A 15,570-nucleotide genomic window follows, 5' to 3' on the forward strand; every position below is an offset into this window, starting at 1 on the left:
GTGGGTCTATTTCTGGACTCTATTCTGTTCCACTGATCTATTTGTCAATCTTGATGCCAACGCCACACTGTTTTGATGACTGTAGCTTTGTATTAAGTTTTTGAAACTGAGAACTGAGAGTCCTCCAACTTTATTTTCCTTTTTCAAAGTTGTTTTGGCTAGTCTGGGTTCTTTCCATTTCCATATGAGTTTCAGAATTAGATCATCAGTGTCTACAAAACAGCTTGCTGAGGTTTTGATTGTGTTGAGTCTATAGATCAATTTGGAGAGAACTGACATTTTAACATTGAGTCTTCAGATCCATGAACATGGTAGAGCTTTCATTTATGTAGGGATTCTTCGATTTCTCTCAGCAGTGTTTTGCAGTTTTCATTGTTTTGGAGGTTTTGCATATTTTGCATCAGAGTTACTCCTAAATACTTTATATTTTTTGATGTTAATGTAAATTGCATTTTAAATGTCAATGTTCTGTTATTATTTTTTTTTTTGAGTTCTGGGATACATGTGCAGAATGTGCAGGTCTGTTACATAGGTATACATGTGCCATGGTGGTTTGCTGCACCTGTCAACCCATCATCTAGGTTTTAAGCCCTGCATGCATTAGGTATTTGTCCTAATGCTCTCCTTCCCCTTACCCCCACCCCCCGACAGGCCCCAGTGTGTGATGTTCCCCTCCCTGTGTCCATGTGTTCTTTGTTCAACTCCCACTTATGAGTGAGAACATGCAGTGTTTGTTTTGTTTGTCTTTGTTACCAACATATAGAAATGCAGTCATTTTGAATATTGAGCTTTGATCCTGCAACCATGTTAAACTCATTGATTAGTTCTAGTAGCTTTTTTGTGTAGATTTCATAGGATTTCCTACACAGATGATGTCATCTGCAAATAAAGACAGTTTTCTGCAGGGGTGTGTTCAAGGAGGCTGCATTCTAATAAATTCCATTTTCAGGCTGCTGGTGAAAAATAAAGGGGCAATACATATAAGGAGGGTAAAGTCCTGCCAGTTATCCTTGGGGCAGCAGATCCATAGATCTAGTTGTTTCACTAAGGCTAGTGTTAAAATGGGTCATTATTCTGTAAATCCTGGCAGACACCTTCAGCACAAACCACTGGATTCTCTACACTTACCAAGGTTAAGGAACCTGGAAGAGGGCTGGGTGAAGGCAAAAATGGCCTTGGGTTAGAAAAATGCCCCCAAATCCCTTCTACAAACCACCATTCTCTCACTCTGACCTCCACAAATCCTCCTTCCTGGTCTCTAGGCTTTTCATCTTGCCCCCTCCAATCCCATCTCCATTGAGCCAGGTTGTATTAAAATATGAAACAGACCATGCTAGGTCCTTCCCTTAGAATAAAATCCAAACTCCTAGCCAGGACTGAGTAGCCCTCTTGCATGCTTTCCTCTTCTACCACCCCACCCCACCTGCCAAGCCCTTGCCAAGCTGTTCTCCCTGTTGGAATCATTTTCCAATGCCCCCAACTCCCCTCTGCTCCCTGCCACCTAGTACCTGGCTAACTTCTCCTTGTCACTGCTTCCAAAGACCTTCCTGACCCTCCCAACTGATGTTCACACTCAGGGCATCCCGGTTTGATCCTGCCTTGCACTCACCATATTCGTCATTTAATTTTTCACTAAGGCAGTGCCATGAGAACCAGGGCCATTGCCATTTGTGACCCTGACCTCTTACCAATGCCTGCCAAGCAGCAGGTGCTCAGTAAATGCTTTGCATGGTAGCCTGCATGAGCTTGCCACATGCCCACCCACTCACCCTCCAGCCCCTGTGAATGACCTTCCGATATGTCTTGGGTTTTTCTTCCTTTAGAAGGGTAGTTCACACCTTGGCTGTGGGTTAAATCTCCCCAGTGAATTCTCCCCAGACAAGCCATCAGGTGAGCTACATAAGGAGCCTCTCTTGGGACTCCCCCAACTCAGCCTCCTGCAGGACTTCATCTTGCTCCTGAGCTCACTCCATTCCAACGGAACAGGAAGGGAAAAAGGAAACCAGACCAGAGTGGAAAGCATTTTCAAACTTTATTTACAACTGTCACAGTGACAAAAAGTAGTTTGGAAAAAAAAAATGCTAGTTTCTCCCTGAGCCTCAAAAAAGAACAGATAGAAGTTACAGGAGGTTCATCTCACAACAGGCATTTTTACTGAAATACTAGGAATTTTTTCAATACAATCAGTTAGAAATACACACAAATTACTTGGAAAAAAAAAAAAAGAGGAGGCCAGATAGGAGCTCAGCCACTTGTCCAAGAGCAGCTGGGTCCCCCCAGCAGGCTCCACCGCTGAGGGTCCTGACATTAGCTGTCAGCCCCTGGCCTGCTCAGACTGCAAACGGTCATACAAAGTGGTCTAGGGACCAGCAAAAATAATAAATCACCCCCATAAACAGACACATACACAAAGTAGATTTGTTACGCAGTTTACAAGCATGTTCCCATCACACAGCAAGACCAGGACAGGTGATTCAGGGTAGCAGATAAGGGAAGACACCAAAACACAGGAATTGAAAAGGCAAGACCCCCGTCCACAAGGGGAGGCGAGGGAATGAGAGTATGGATGAACCACTCTCTGCAGCCAAAACAGAACGAAGCGGGGAGCAAGAGAGAGGAAAGCCCCTCTCGGTGCAGGCTGCCGGCCTCTCCCACTTCTGCGAGGAGTTGGAAGAAGTTATTGCCATTGATGTGTGTCACACAGGCAGACAACAGAGGGAGGAAGCAAGGGGTGCCGGCGACCATCGGCTTCCCAGAATGGAATCCCGCGGACTGCTGTGTCCACAGCGCACCCTCGTCCTCCTGTCCCGGCATCCCCAGAGCCACAATGACCTTGAGGTATTAAATACAGCTATATACACACGTCCAGAACTGAGGGTCAACCTGGACTGACTGGAGACCTGAGGGGACATGCTGCGTGCCTTGGTTGGCCAAGTTTAGCTCAAGGAAGGCTCTGAGTCCACCTCTTGGCCACACGGTACTGCTCTCAGTGGACTGAAGCATTTGTCCTGCAACCTGCTGCTTCAGATGGCTCTTAGCTACAATAAGAAATCCTAAGTCCAAAGGCCAACTTTCTCATACAACTGGTGCCCTTGCAGGAAGCAGTGGGAGGTGGGGAGGGATGAGGACCACTGTTGAGTAAGGACAGCAGAGGTCCCTTGCCATGCCTCCCTTCTGCCCTTGTCCGGGAACAACATGGGGAGAAGCCAGGGATCTCATGACATCCTTTAGTCTCAAACTCAATCCCAAGGTTGCCACGACAGCCTTGTCCCCACCATGCAAGTCACCTCCCCAACAAGACACAGAAAAAGCCACGTCTGCTCTCCACCAGGCTCCCACAAGAAAAACAGACCAAGATCCCCCATGGGGCGTGAGTACTGCAGCTGGGCAGACTGGCGGGAATCCATAGGTGAGCTGGGGACCCATGTACCCATGGCTGCTGGGGCTGGGGCAGGGAAGGTGGCGGTGAGGAGAAGGAAGGGCCAGCCTGGAAGACCACGCCCACTCCATCTCGGGAGCAAGTCTTGGAAGGGCAGCAGTTAAGGGAGAGACCTTCATGCTGAGTGTCCACCCTGGAGCTTCCAACAAGGGCAGGAAGTGCTCTCACTACTCCTAAAAAGTGCTGGGAAGCAAAATGGATATATCAGGGAGAAAAGCTGAAAAGCACTGCCTCTTAAAAACCGATCACATTGGCTATGTGAGCCTACCACAGCTGGGAGCAGAGAGGCCATGGAGTAGAATGGGGTGACCTTTCCTTTCCTGCACATCACCTCCAGCTGGCTTTGCAGGCAGCCAATTGCTCCTGCTCTCCTTTACTCTCCTCCCTGTCATATAGACCAACACACCTGAAATGAAAGCAAAGGGTGGGGTGGGTGAAACTGGAGAGAGAGATGAAGACTTTGTTTTCTGATGTCCCAGCAGCCAGAGTGAATGTCTGCTGAGCGCATCCTGGCTGCAGTTCTCTGCTCAATGTTTTCTTAAAAACATGTATTTTTTCTTTTGCCTCATGTTTGTTTTCTTACCCCAAATGTTCCTTGCTTGCTTTGCACATGCCCCACCTCCCACCCACCAAGACCCATTGGAATCCCACCACTGCCTCTACTAGGCTGCCTGAGTTCAGATAATGATCTCAAAAACAGCACTCGCTCCCCCCACCCCCTAACCCCCTGGCTCTAAGCAGCTTCCTTTCTCAGAGGGCCTTGCAAATTGTCAGAGGGCTCCACTGCTCGGCAAATTTCAAAAAAAAAAAAAAAAAAAAGACAAGAAAAGAAAAGAAAACCAACTCGGTGATCTGCAGGTGCAAAACAGAAGCCTCGTTTGACATTTTCAGAACAATTGCGGCTCACTCTCTTCTTCCGTCATGATGGGAAAAACACAGTTCAGGAACAGATGCTGGCTGGTATGACCCATGGGAGTCCACAGGGACTCTACTGCTCTTTATTTTCTTTCGCTGTCTCTTCGCAGTTATCTTGCTCATCCTCCTGGACCAGGAACTCCTCAGGGGGCCACCGGAGCTCCCCGCTCTCCACCTCCCCTTCTGTGGGTTCCACCACTATGGAGGGCAGACGGTCCTTCAGTTTGCAGCAGCGGTCAAAATCTGACGGGTCTGGGAAGATCTGAAAGAAAAGCAGAGCAGGTGCCTGGTCACGTAGATATTTGAAAAGAGAAATTCCATTCCTTCTTTGCACATCCATGTGGCATACTGGGTGCATGCCATACGCCAGGGACTGTGCTTTGCACTCGGGAGGCTGTGGAGTATATAAGGTGGGAGCCACGGGAGAATATTCTGGGGCAACATAGGAAACTGTCCCTCAGTCAGACTTCCATTCCAATCCTGAAGCTGAAAGTTTGGGGGCAGTGCCGCTGAGTTTAAAGGTTGATGTGATTCTGTTTGGACTCTGTATTTTATTTTCAGATAAAATAATCCCAAATCATGTTATCCACAGTAAGTCTGGTCTCTCTCTGCAGGAAGTATTTTACTCCAGCAGTACAAAGAATACAACAGGTGCCACAGCATTAAGTACCTCCTGGAATAATTATTGGCACTAAGTGAGCAGGTTACCAGGTGCTATACATATATCACTTCCAACCCACACAGTCATGCTGAAAAACAGGTGTTGCTAATGCTAGCTTAAAGAATCTCAGGCTTGGGAGAGTAGGTGGTCCAAGACCAGACAGCCTAGAAATGAGTGAGGGATGGGATGAGATTGAAAACTGGGTCTGGGATGGGCCTGGTGGCTCACACCTGTAATCCCAGTGCTTTCGGATGCTGAGGCAGGTGGATCACGAGGTCAGGATATCGAGACCATCCTGGCTAACATGGTGAAACCCCTCATATGGTAAACTACTAAAAATACAAAAAAAATTAGCCGGGCATGGTGGTGGGCGCCTGTATTCCCAGCTACTCCGGAGGCTGAGGCAGGAAAATGGTGTGAACCCGGGAGGCGGAGCTTGCGGTGAGCCGAGATCACGCCACTGGACTCCAGTCTGGGCGACAGAGCGAGACTCCATGTCGAAAATAAAAAAAAACAAAAACTGGATATGTTCGATTCCCCTGCCCCAACACCAGCTTGTCCCTCAAGCAGATGGGTCCTCATCCCATTGCAACTGTAAAGTCAAAGCCAAATCCTGATGAACGGCATGGTCCCCAGTCACAGGCAGGCTGGGAACAAAATCCAAGGATCCTTTTTCACCTGTGAACAATTTCTGGCTTCTTGCCAGCTCTACACCTGAAGGAGTCTACTTCTTTTTCCAGAGTCCCGTCAGCCAGGCTTTGTTTTTTAATGCCTACTTTGTGTCCTGCCCAGAGCTGGCAGAAACTCCAAACCCAGCTATAAAATCAGGGCCAAATCTGGCTCTGTGGATTCCCTTTGCATACACTGCCCTGTGACTACAGCTGACCCAATTCTTGGCCCAGCAGTTTAAGTACTTAATCCGCTGGGCTGCTGGTCCCTGCCATTCACAGCCCTCAGTGACACACCCCGGAGCTAGAGAGAGAAGCCTCTGTCTGGGATGCTGGGCTCCCAGAATCAGGCACTTGGCACCTTCACGGCCATCTCTTCCCACCTCTCCATTTGGTAGATGAGCAACTCAAGGCCCCAGAGGGGTCAGGAGACCTGCCTAAGGTCACACAGCTTGTTCATGGCACAAGAAAGGAAAGCAAAACTTTGAGTCGGTGGAGACACATTTGAAGAGATCTGGGGGGCTGCCTGGTCCTGCCTGCACCTCGATCCAGATGGGGACAGGCCCACGGCAGCAGACAGGAGTCACCCATTACCAGGACATAGAAGAAAGGCCCTTTTACAAACTCAGGCCTTCCCAACTTCTGTGGTGCTCTGAGGATACCCGGTCTTATTGCAACCCAACCCCATGCAGTGCTGCCCCAGCCAAGTCACACTCTCACCACATCACAGGCCACGTGGGGCTTCCAGGAATCACAGGCCTCAGTGAAGCCTTCCCAATCCCTGCAAACGAGTGATTATTAACCATTTATCCAATAAGACCTATTGCTGGGGATTAAGCCTTAAGCCAGCTGCACAACCAGGCATCATTAAAGACTTAACGAGGCTCATAAAAGGTATCATAATGGCAGCCAGGAGGAAAACAAGTCCAGGGAGGGGATGGGCCAGTGTGGGTCACGGAGGCAGGGGGACACGGACCCCGACTCTGGGCTCTGTCTTCCTGACCAGGCTGGCCCAGAAGTTCTGCCCTCAGACGGCGCCGTGCCCGGACGTGCATGTGCCGAGCGAGGAGCCGCCACATGGGCTTTTTGGGTGCGTCCTCATTTCTTGGGTGGGGCCAGAGCCCCCCATGGGCTGTGAGGACACAAGGCGCCCTCCAAGCATGAGCTCTGAGAGTGGGTGAGAGGGACCCCGATGGAGGGAAGCCCACCACAGGTCACGAAGCTCTTTCAGATGTCAGCTCGTTCAGGGCTCACTGCCACTCTAGGAATAGTAAGACCCGGGACTCTGTGGGTCACGTGGCAGAGCCAGGATTCAAACCTACATCTGCTGTTTTCAGTGCCTGAGCCTTCTGGAAAATGGATTAGGCTGCTGCTGGGTCTCCACCCCATTTCACAGATGGAAAACTGAGCAGGGAGGGAGAGTAAGACTCTGGGCCTTCACTGCCCAGGCAGCTGTGAGGGCCCCAGCCCAGGAGGTGAGCTTCCCAGTCCCAATGCTTGTTTTAAACCTTCAGGATCCAAGACAGCGCCATAAGCTGTCAAGAGGAGAGGGGGACCTGCCCTGTGAAGAGCCTGGCCCTGCCTCCACCCTCTGACCTCACTGCCAGGATTGTGCCTACCTGTGCCAGGGCCACATTGTCAGGGCTGGGAGAGTGAAAACCCAATTCTAACTATGACAGCCTAAGCCAAGGAAAAGCAAAAGGCATGACAAGCAGGGCAGGCCCAGCAAAAGGAGGAGGGGGGAGGGGGAGGGGGAGGAGGAAGAGGACGAAGAGGAGGAGAGGGGTGGGAAGCACTGGATTTCATTTCAAGCTGGAAACAGGTCTTTCATTAAAATAAGGGAAAAAATCTAATGATGATGATGATGGATGAAATTTTTGCTGAGCAGAATCTCAAACCTCACAATAATTCTAGTTACCACCCCCCAATTTATCCACAGTTTTGCTTTTCTTGGTTTCAGTTACCCACAGTCAACTGCAATCCCAAGATAGGTAGGTACAGTACAATAAGATATTGTGAGAGAGAGACACAGAGAGACCACATTCACATAGCTTTTGTTGCAGTATGGTGTTATAATTGTTCTATTTTATTGTTAGCTATCATTGTTAATCTCACATTGAGTCTAATTTATAAATTAACCTTTATCACAGGTATGGATGTATAGGATAAAATATAGCATATGTGGGTTTGGTATTATCTGTGGTTTCAGGCAACCACTGTGTGTCCTGGAACGTATCCCCCAGAGATAACGGGGACTACTGTAACCCTATTTTGTGGATAAGAAACCTGAAGCACAGAGACGGTATGTGACTTGCTCAAAGCCACGCACCTGGGAAGCAGCTGAACTGGGATCCAAACTCAGACCTGTAGGACTTCAAATGAAGCGTTCACTTGATAGCATGGGTTAAGCCACACAACCCAGGTGCTCACTATGTCCTTGACCACCATTGTATAACTCCGGTCAAGTCCTCTCAACCCCAAACACCTCAGTTTCTCCTTTTGAGACATGAGGTGACCTTCTTGTCTCACTAGATGGGTACAAGTTCTTGGCAAACATAAAGATGATAAAATACTTTGAGGACATAAGCAAAATTGAAACTATAATGTCCTCTTTGGAGCAGTTTCAAAAGAACTACAGTAAGCATCCAATCTCCAAGCAAGAGGGAGTCATATGAACACAGTAATTAAAATAATTCCAAACAGCGCCATTCATACCGAGAGCTCCACAATTAAGTCTTTTAAGACCTTGGAAGAGGTCTGAGAATTGAACTTCTGATACTGCTTAGCTGCCAGAGGACTTTGCTCCCTGAATTGCTCGAAGCAAGCACTGTTTAAAATTTTTTGTTTGTTTGTTTACAAAGCCTATTAATTGTATTTTTAAAAATTACTACAATAATCGAACCCTTCCATCAGAGATCTTATTTTATTATCAGATTATACCCATTTGGGCCTCAAAATTGTAGCTCTCTCCAAACACAAAAAGTACCCAGAACCAACAGCTTCTGGTTTCCTTACAGACAGACAGAAAGCCTTGCAAAGTGCTGCTGAGTAATTTGCCAGCACAATCTTATCTCTGACAGCTGCTTCAGAGGCTGACCCCAAGGAGGTCAACATTTTTCCACTAAGTCATGCTTTTTAATCATCTAGGCAGCAGAAAAATGAGAGGTTGCAACTGCAATTTGACGGGTGGGGAAGGCAGTGGAAAAAAGGACTTGAGTCAGACTTGCCAAGCACATGACAGGTAGGGGTTGAGGCGGCAGGCCAGGCCGGCATGCTGCCTGCCTGCAGGAACTGGCAGGGAGTAAAGAACTGCCCCTGTTCCCAAAAGAAAGTGCTTCTGGTTAAACCTCTTTCCCCAAAGTGCTCCTTCTCTCTGTACTACAGAAAGGCAAAAACAAACACAAATCATTTTCCCTTCTCTCTGCAGCTCTCAGAGGCATTTCTCACCCTCAGCCCAGGGTAGGGCAGGTCTAGAAGAATCCACCCCCAGCTGTGATTCTCCCAGCCCTACACCTTCCTCCCTCTGCCAGCCCTGGACTCCACATCCAGCAGCCACATTGGGCTGCCAAAGCTGATGGCTGAAATGAATCGAATGGACACCAAGTGTGTTAGTCCATTTTCATGCTACTATGAAGAAATCCCCAAGACTGGGTAAGTTATAAAGGAAAGAGGTTTTTTTTTTTTTTTGAGACGGAGTCTCGCTCTGTCACCCAGGCTGGAGTGCAGTGGCATGATCTCTGCTCACTGCAAGCTCCGCCTCCTGGGTTCACGCCATTCTCCTGCCTCAGCCTCCTGAGTAGCTTCGACGACAGGCGCCCGCCACCACGCCCGGCTAATTTTTTGTATTTTTAGTAGAGACGAGGGTTCACCATGTTAGCCAGTATGGTCTCAATCTCCTGACCTCATGATCCGCCCGCCTTGGCCTCCCAAAGTGCTGGGATTACAGGCGTGAGCCACTGCACCTGGCCTAAAGGAAAGAGGTTTAATTGCCTCACAGTTCCACATGGCTAGGAAGGCCTCAGGAAACTTACAATCATGGTGGAAGCGGAAGCAAACACATCCTTCTTCACAAGGTGGCAGGAGAGAGAAGTGCCGAGCAAAGGGAGAAAAGCCCCTTATAAAACCATCTGATCTTATGAGATCTCACTTACTATCATGATGAGAATGGCATGAGAGTAACCGCCCCCATGATTCAATTACCTCCTACCAGGTCTCTCCCACGAGACAAGGGGATTATGGGAACTACAATTCAAGATAAGATCTGGGTGGGGACACGGCCAAGCCATGTCACCAAGTTCCATCCTTTGCAAATGGAATGAAGCCTTGACATTTACACACACCATGAATCTCCCAGGTCTTGCATTCTCCACTGTGTAGAAAAGTAAGCACCATTGTTCATCTCAGAAGCTCACCCTCAGGCCCAGGATTCTCTGCTCCAACAGCCTCTGCTGTTGGTCGGCCAAACAAACGCCCTGGGCTTCCCTGAAACATCTTGCTGCCTTCATCATCCCCATACTAAATCATCTATCCAACAAAGCAGCCACTCACCACACAGGGCCATTTAAAGCTACATTAAATTGATGTTTATATCACATATAAATTTCTGTTAATAAAATAAAAATTTTAGCCACCTTTCTTATTTTTTATTAGTTTTTTTTTTTTTTTTTTCTTGAGATAGGGTCTTGTTTCATCACCCAGACTGGAGTGCAATGGCACAATCTCAGCTCACTGTAGCCTCAACCTTCCAGGATCAAGCGATCCTCCCACCTCAGCCTCCCAAAGTGCTGGGATTACAGGCATGAGCCACCGTGCCTGGCCATGGTGACGGTGAATTTTACAGGGGACACCTCTTCGGAGGCATCCTTTGCCTGGTGGCCTCCAGTCCCAACAGGCCGTGGCATTTTGGGAACTCAAATGAATTCACTTGAAAGGTCAAGGGAGCTTCAAGACTTTGTAGCAGGAAGAGATGGTCTGTAAGATACTGGAATTTCTGGCTGTATAGATCAGTGCTGTCCAAAAGAATGTTCTGCGTATGGAAATGTTCTCTATCTGCGCTGTCCAATACAGTAGCCACTTGCCATGTGTGACTATGGAGCACTTGAAAGGTGGCTAAAATTGGCCAGGCACGGGTGGCTCATGCCTGTAATCCTAGCACTTTGTGGGGCTGAGGTGGGAGGATCGCCTGAGCCTGGAAGTTTAAGGCTGCAATGAGCAGAGATTGTGCCACTGCACTCCAGCCTGGGTGACGAAACAAGACCCTTTCTCAAAAAAAAAAAAAAAAAAAAAAAAAAAATTCTACTGACAATAAAAAATAAGAATGGTGGCTAAAATGTTATTTTTTATTTAATTTTTATTAATAGAAATTTATATGATATAATATAAATATCAATTTAATGTAACCTTAAATGGCCCTGTGTGGCGAGTGGCTGCCTTGTTGGATTGATGATTTAGTACGCGGACGATGAAGGCAGCAGGATGTTCCTGGGAATCCCAGGGCGTTTTTTTGACCGACCAACAGTGGAGGCTGTTGGACCAGAGAATCCTGGGCCTGAGGGTGAGCTTCTGGAGACCAGGAATTCCTCAGCAGGCTTCTTGCTTAGGCATAAAAGTTGCCGGTGAGCCAGTTCCCATTTCACCCGTGGAGGGGAACTGAACGGCAACACCAGGGCTTCAAAGGCCCCAAATTTGGGGACCGGGCTATCAACTGTCTGCCTCCATGCCAGGTGACCTAAACCTGGCTGCCCCTGGGGTGGGAGAGGAGAGAGATGCCTGGCACCTGGCATGGAAAATGTGAGCGCTCCTGGTCAGAGCCACCCTCCCCTGAGTGTGCATCTCTCAGCCATCATCTGACAAACAACCCAAGCTGGCCACAAAGAGGCTGAGGGCTCTGCAAAGAGCCGAGAGATGCTAATAGGGAAAGCGGACACCAGCAGGTAGAGGAGATGAAAGGTGGTTAGCAGGACACAAAGGGCTAATTACCAGCTCTGCAAGCTGAGACCTCAGGAGCCTGGACATCTTGCTCTTTTTTGCAAGGGTGGAAAGAGGAAAGAGGAAGGCCGGGGGTGGAGAGGGAGGGGAGAGAGCCTGAGATACATAACCAGGCTAGCTCCCTAAGGCACTGTGGACAAAACCACACAGTAAGCTTCTACCCTCTCTTGTTGCAGAGAAGTAAGAACAATCAGCCCAAACCCGCTCAGGAAAATTGCTCTTCCCACAGGCAGACCACAGAGTCCGAAGGATCTGGCTTTTTCCTCGCCTCCGTCTTTTATTATCGCTATGACCCTGGTCACGTCATTTTATCGCCTCTGAGCCTCAGCTGCCTCCCGAGTAAAATGAGAAAATCATTTCCACTTTACGGTATGGTTGGCATGGTCACAGTGCTGTGCCTTGAGAGCCAGCACAGTGCCTGACAGGCTCATCGAAGCGGTGGCCCATTCTCCTCCTCTACTCCTCTATAATTTGGGTCAGTGCTAATGCTGATCTTGCAGGGCTTTGGAGAGAATCAAATACAGGTATGTGTGAACATGCCCTGTAAACTCTACCTTCCTAATGATGGTTCTTACTAGGTAAAGCTGGGGTCCCCCAGCAGCATTTAGAGTGAGGAACCAAGGGGTCAACAGCTGTGGCTTGGGACAGGAGCAAATACGCAGCACTCCTGGGCTTGTGCCCACAAATCCTAGGCCGAGTTCTTAGGAGAAATGGCTGCAACTTCATTCATCACTTCCCTCCCCGTGGCTCTGTTTCCCCAGGGCGTGGGTTAGGGCCCCCCGGAATGAAAACCATGCCCTTGTCACCACCCCGCCCCCAACCAGAGGCCTTCCTCTTCTTCTACCTCCTCCTTTCACTTACTCCAGGGGCCTGCCCCTCAGCTTCCCAAAGTCTGGATTTCTTACTTCTCCTGGAGAACAACAATGAATTGCCTTGTGTGTTCCTTCCTTCCTACGATGGGCTGGCTTATAACAATGGGCAGATCTCTACCAGCATCCTGCTCTGCCAAGGGATGAATGAACAAGCAGCAGCTAAGTCAAATAAAAAACCCACCTGTTCTTTGCCCCCTAACAATGTGTGAAGGCAAGAAATTCCGTCTTTGAAATGCTTGCCTCCTGCTATTTTATTATCATCATTATTATTATTTGCATTTTACTGGCTTTTCCACGTGAAATGTGGCTAATAAGAACAGAAAGAATTGTAGCAAAGGGGCAGCAGGGCTACTAACTAGATGCAGGGAAGGAAGAATATTCTCCAGTCTCTACTCAGAGACTGTCCATCTTTAAGACTCTCATCTTCCTTAAATCTCCCCTGGACTGGGGTTACAGAACATCCACCTCACTCTGTTCTGCCGTGCCCTGGTGCCTCTAATCCTATAGAGGACTTAAGCAAAGATTTGGGGCTTATAACAACTGCTAGACCTCCTTCCTTTGGATCAAAGATGCTTAAGCCTCCAGCCTTGAAACTTAAAAGAAAAGGAAATCCTTTGGATAAACACCATCTTTCATAAACATCTCTCAAACACACACCCATCCTGCGAGTCAGGAGTTCCAAATTCTAATTAATTGCACTAATTTCTACTGCTAACTCTGGGCCCAGTGGAATGAGGAGGCTTTTGGAATGTTAGAGAACTTTTTTCTCTGGGGCAGTGAGAAAAGACTTGTTATCAGGCACAGATAACAAAAGACAGTTTTCAGGCACAGATGACTTCAAATATCCGCGACTTTTTGACTGTATCATCATTACCTTCTGGAAAGAAGACTGGCCCCCTGTCACCTCCAGGCATCTGTGGGTGGCACATCCGTCTCTCTATCCTCCCTCCACTAGTACTACCCAATGTCCCATGGTCACACCTCTCTCAGCTGCCATTTCTAACTATCCCCGCATTCTTTTTTTGGAAACACAAATCTTGAATATTTAGCCTGTCCCATTGCCTTCCATTTCTTGTTTGGGTTCCCTTGCTAACCCCCACCACGTAGCTTCCAAAAACATCCCTGGGTGGAAACAAATCTCGAAGGCCTTCCTTGCAGCCCTGCCCCACGGCCTTTACTCCACTTTCATTCCGTCTCTACCCATTCTGCAGTGCACTACCAGGACAACTCACTTTGTCCTCCACAAAAAATTTTTTTGCCCCACGCAAGAAGTCTTCCTTGATAGTAGCTCCCATAAAAGAAGCTTGGAGATTTTAGTTGATCACAACTGCAGCATTGAGGCTAACAACCGAAGCAAACAGGGCTATATTCCTAGAGGTATATGCCTTTCAATGAAACCATCTACACTAACAGAGAGGTGATGGACCTGCTACCCTCTCATCAGGCATATTCTATTTAGCCTAGGGCAGCCATTCTCCAAGCTCAACTGCCAAGATCCTTTCAGTGAGGGAGCCTCCACGGAGGTAACATATTTTCATAGTAATACTAAGATGTCGTTTGCCTTTTTCAGTGTTAACACTTGCACTAAGGGTATAGAAAGCAACAGTGGAAGAAACTGCTGGCACCTTGGCGAGAATTAACGTAGTGGCAGCAAACCATACTTGGCATCATCAATTGTTCGCCAGCTCACCCTCACGATTAAAACGAAAGCAAGCAAACAAAAAAATTTAATGCCCTTGATGAAGCGGTAAAAAGTAATTTATATTAAATATTGACTCAACCCCATGTCACTTATGTATGTGGCACAGTGAAATGGACAGTTAGCCTACAACATTTCTGCTGCTGACGGAAGTACAACAGCTGTCTTGAGGAAAGCAGTCATGTGACAGAGTTGCCAGCTGAACTAGCCGCTCATGCCATGGAGCACCATTCTTACTTGAAAGAATGACCAACAAATTGTAGTTATTCCAACTTGGGTATTTGGCAGGCATTTTCTCAAAAATGGACAAAGTGACAAAGTGAGCCTGTCACTTCAAGGAAAATGGCAGTATTTGTCACGAATGATAAAAACAGAGCTTTCAAGAGAAAATTAGAATTTTGAAAAAGTTGTATCAGCCACCATGAGCCTGACAGCTTCCTAATGCTTGAGATCAGTAGAGACATTAAGAAATGTGATTTTATGATATTGTATAATGAAATGAGTCAACATTTTGAAGACCTGCATAACTTGGTGAACCTATATTTTCCAAATGATCAGAACATTACACTAAGCATGGGTAAAAGATGCACTCAAAGTGCAAAATAGACTAATGAATTTTAGTGTACAAAAAGGTCATTGATAAGATGTCAGATATCACATTGCCACTAACATTTAAGAAACTACCACTTGTTGGCTGGGCACAGTGTTTCATGTCTATAATCCCAGCACTTTGGAAGGCTGAGGTGGGAGGACTGCTGGAGGCCAGGATTTCAAGACAAGCCTGGGCAACATAGTGAGACCCCATCTCTACAATTAAAAAAAAATAGCCAGGCATGGTGGCACATATCTATAGTCATAGGGACTTGGGGAGGCTGAGGCAGGAGGATCACTTGAGTCCAGGAGTTGGAGGCTGCAGTGAGCTATGACCATGCCACTGCACTCTAGCCTGGGTGACAGAGCAAAATGCTGAAAGAAAGAAAGGAGGGAGGGAGGGAGGGAGGGAGGGAGGAAAGAAAGAAAGAAAGAAAGAAAGAAAGAAAGAAAGAAAGAAAGAAAGAAAGAAAGAAAGAAAGAGAAGGAAGGAAGGAAGGAAAAAAGACAGAGAAAGAAAGAGGAAAAAAATTACTACTTGTTGAGTTTTAGTGAAGTACCAAAGAAACAAATCTGCATAGGCTAGATATCCTTCATTGACTTCAACCAACACATACTGCAACAGATTGACTGGAGAAGCACATGAGAGTCTAGCCTAGTCTTCTATTAAACTAGACTTTAAACAGACATGCAAAAACGTAAAACAATGCCTCTCCTCTCATTAAACATTTTCTGTT

The 15,570-nt window shown here is 47.4% G+C and overlaps 1 protein-coding gene across 1 annotated transcript in view; it reads right to left on the minus strand.

Annotated features, from left to right (window-relative positions):
* Nucleotides 1–2,013: 2,013 nt before the first annotated feature.
* Nucleotides 2,014–15,570, minus strand: part of LBH (LBH regulator of WNT signaling pathway) — a 28,737-nt gene continuing 15,180 nt past the window's right edge. The window contains exon 3 of the mRNA XM_016948289.3: nucleotides 2,014–4,616. Within this exon, the coding sequence (XP_016803778.1) occupies nucleotides 4,428–4,616 (189 nt within the window). The 3' untranslated portion in view covers nucleotides 2,014–4,427. The remainder of the gene's footprint in view (nucleotides 4,617–15,570) is intronic.

Source organism: Pan troglodytes, chromosome 12 (genome assembly GCF_028858775.2).
Source record: "Pan troglodytes isolate AG18354 chromosome 12, NHGRI_mPanTro3-v2.0_pri, whole genome shotgun sequence".
In the NCBI taxonomy this organism is placed as follows: Eukaryota; Metazoa; Chordata; class Mammalia; order Primates; family Hominidae; genus Pan; species Pan troglodytes.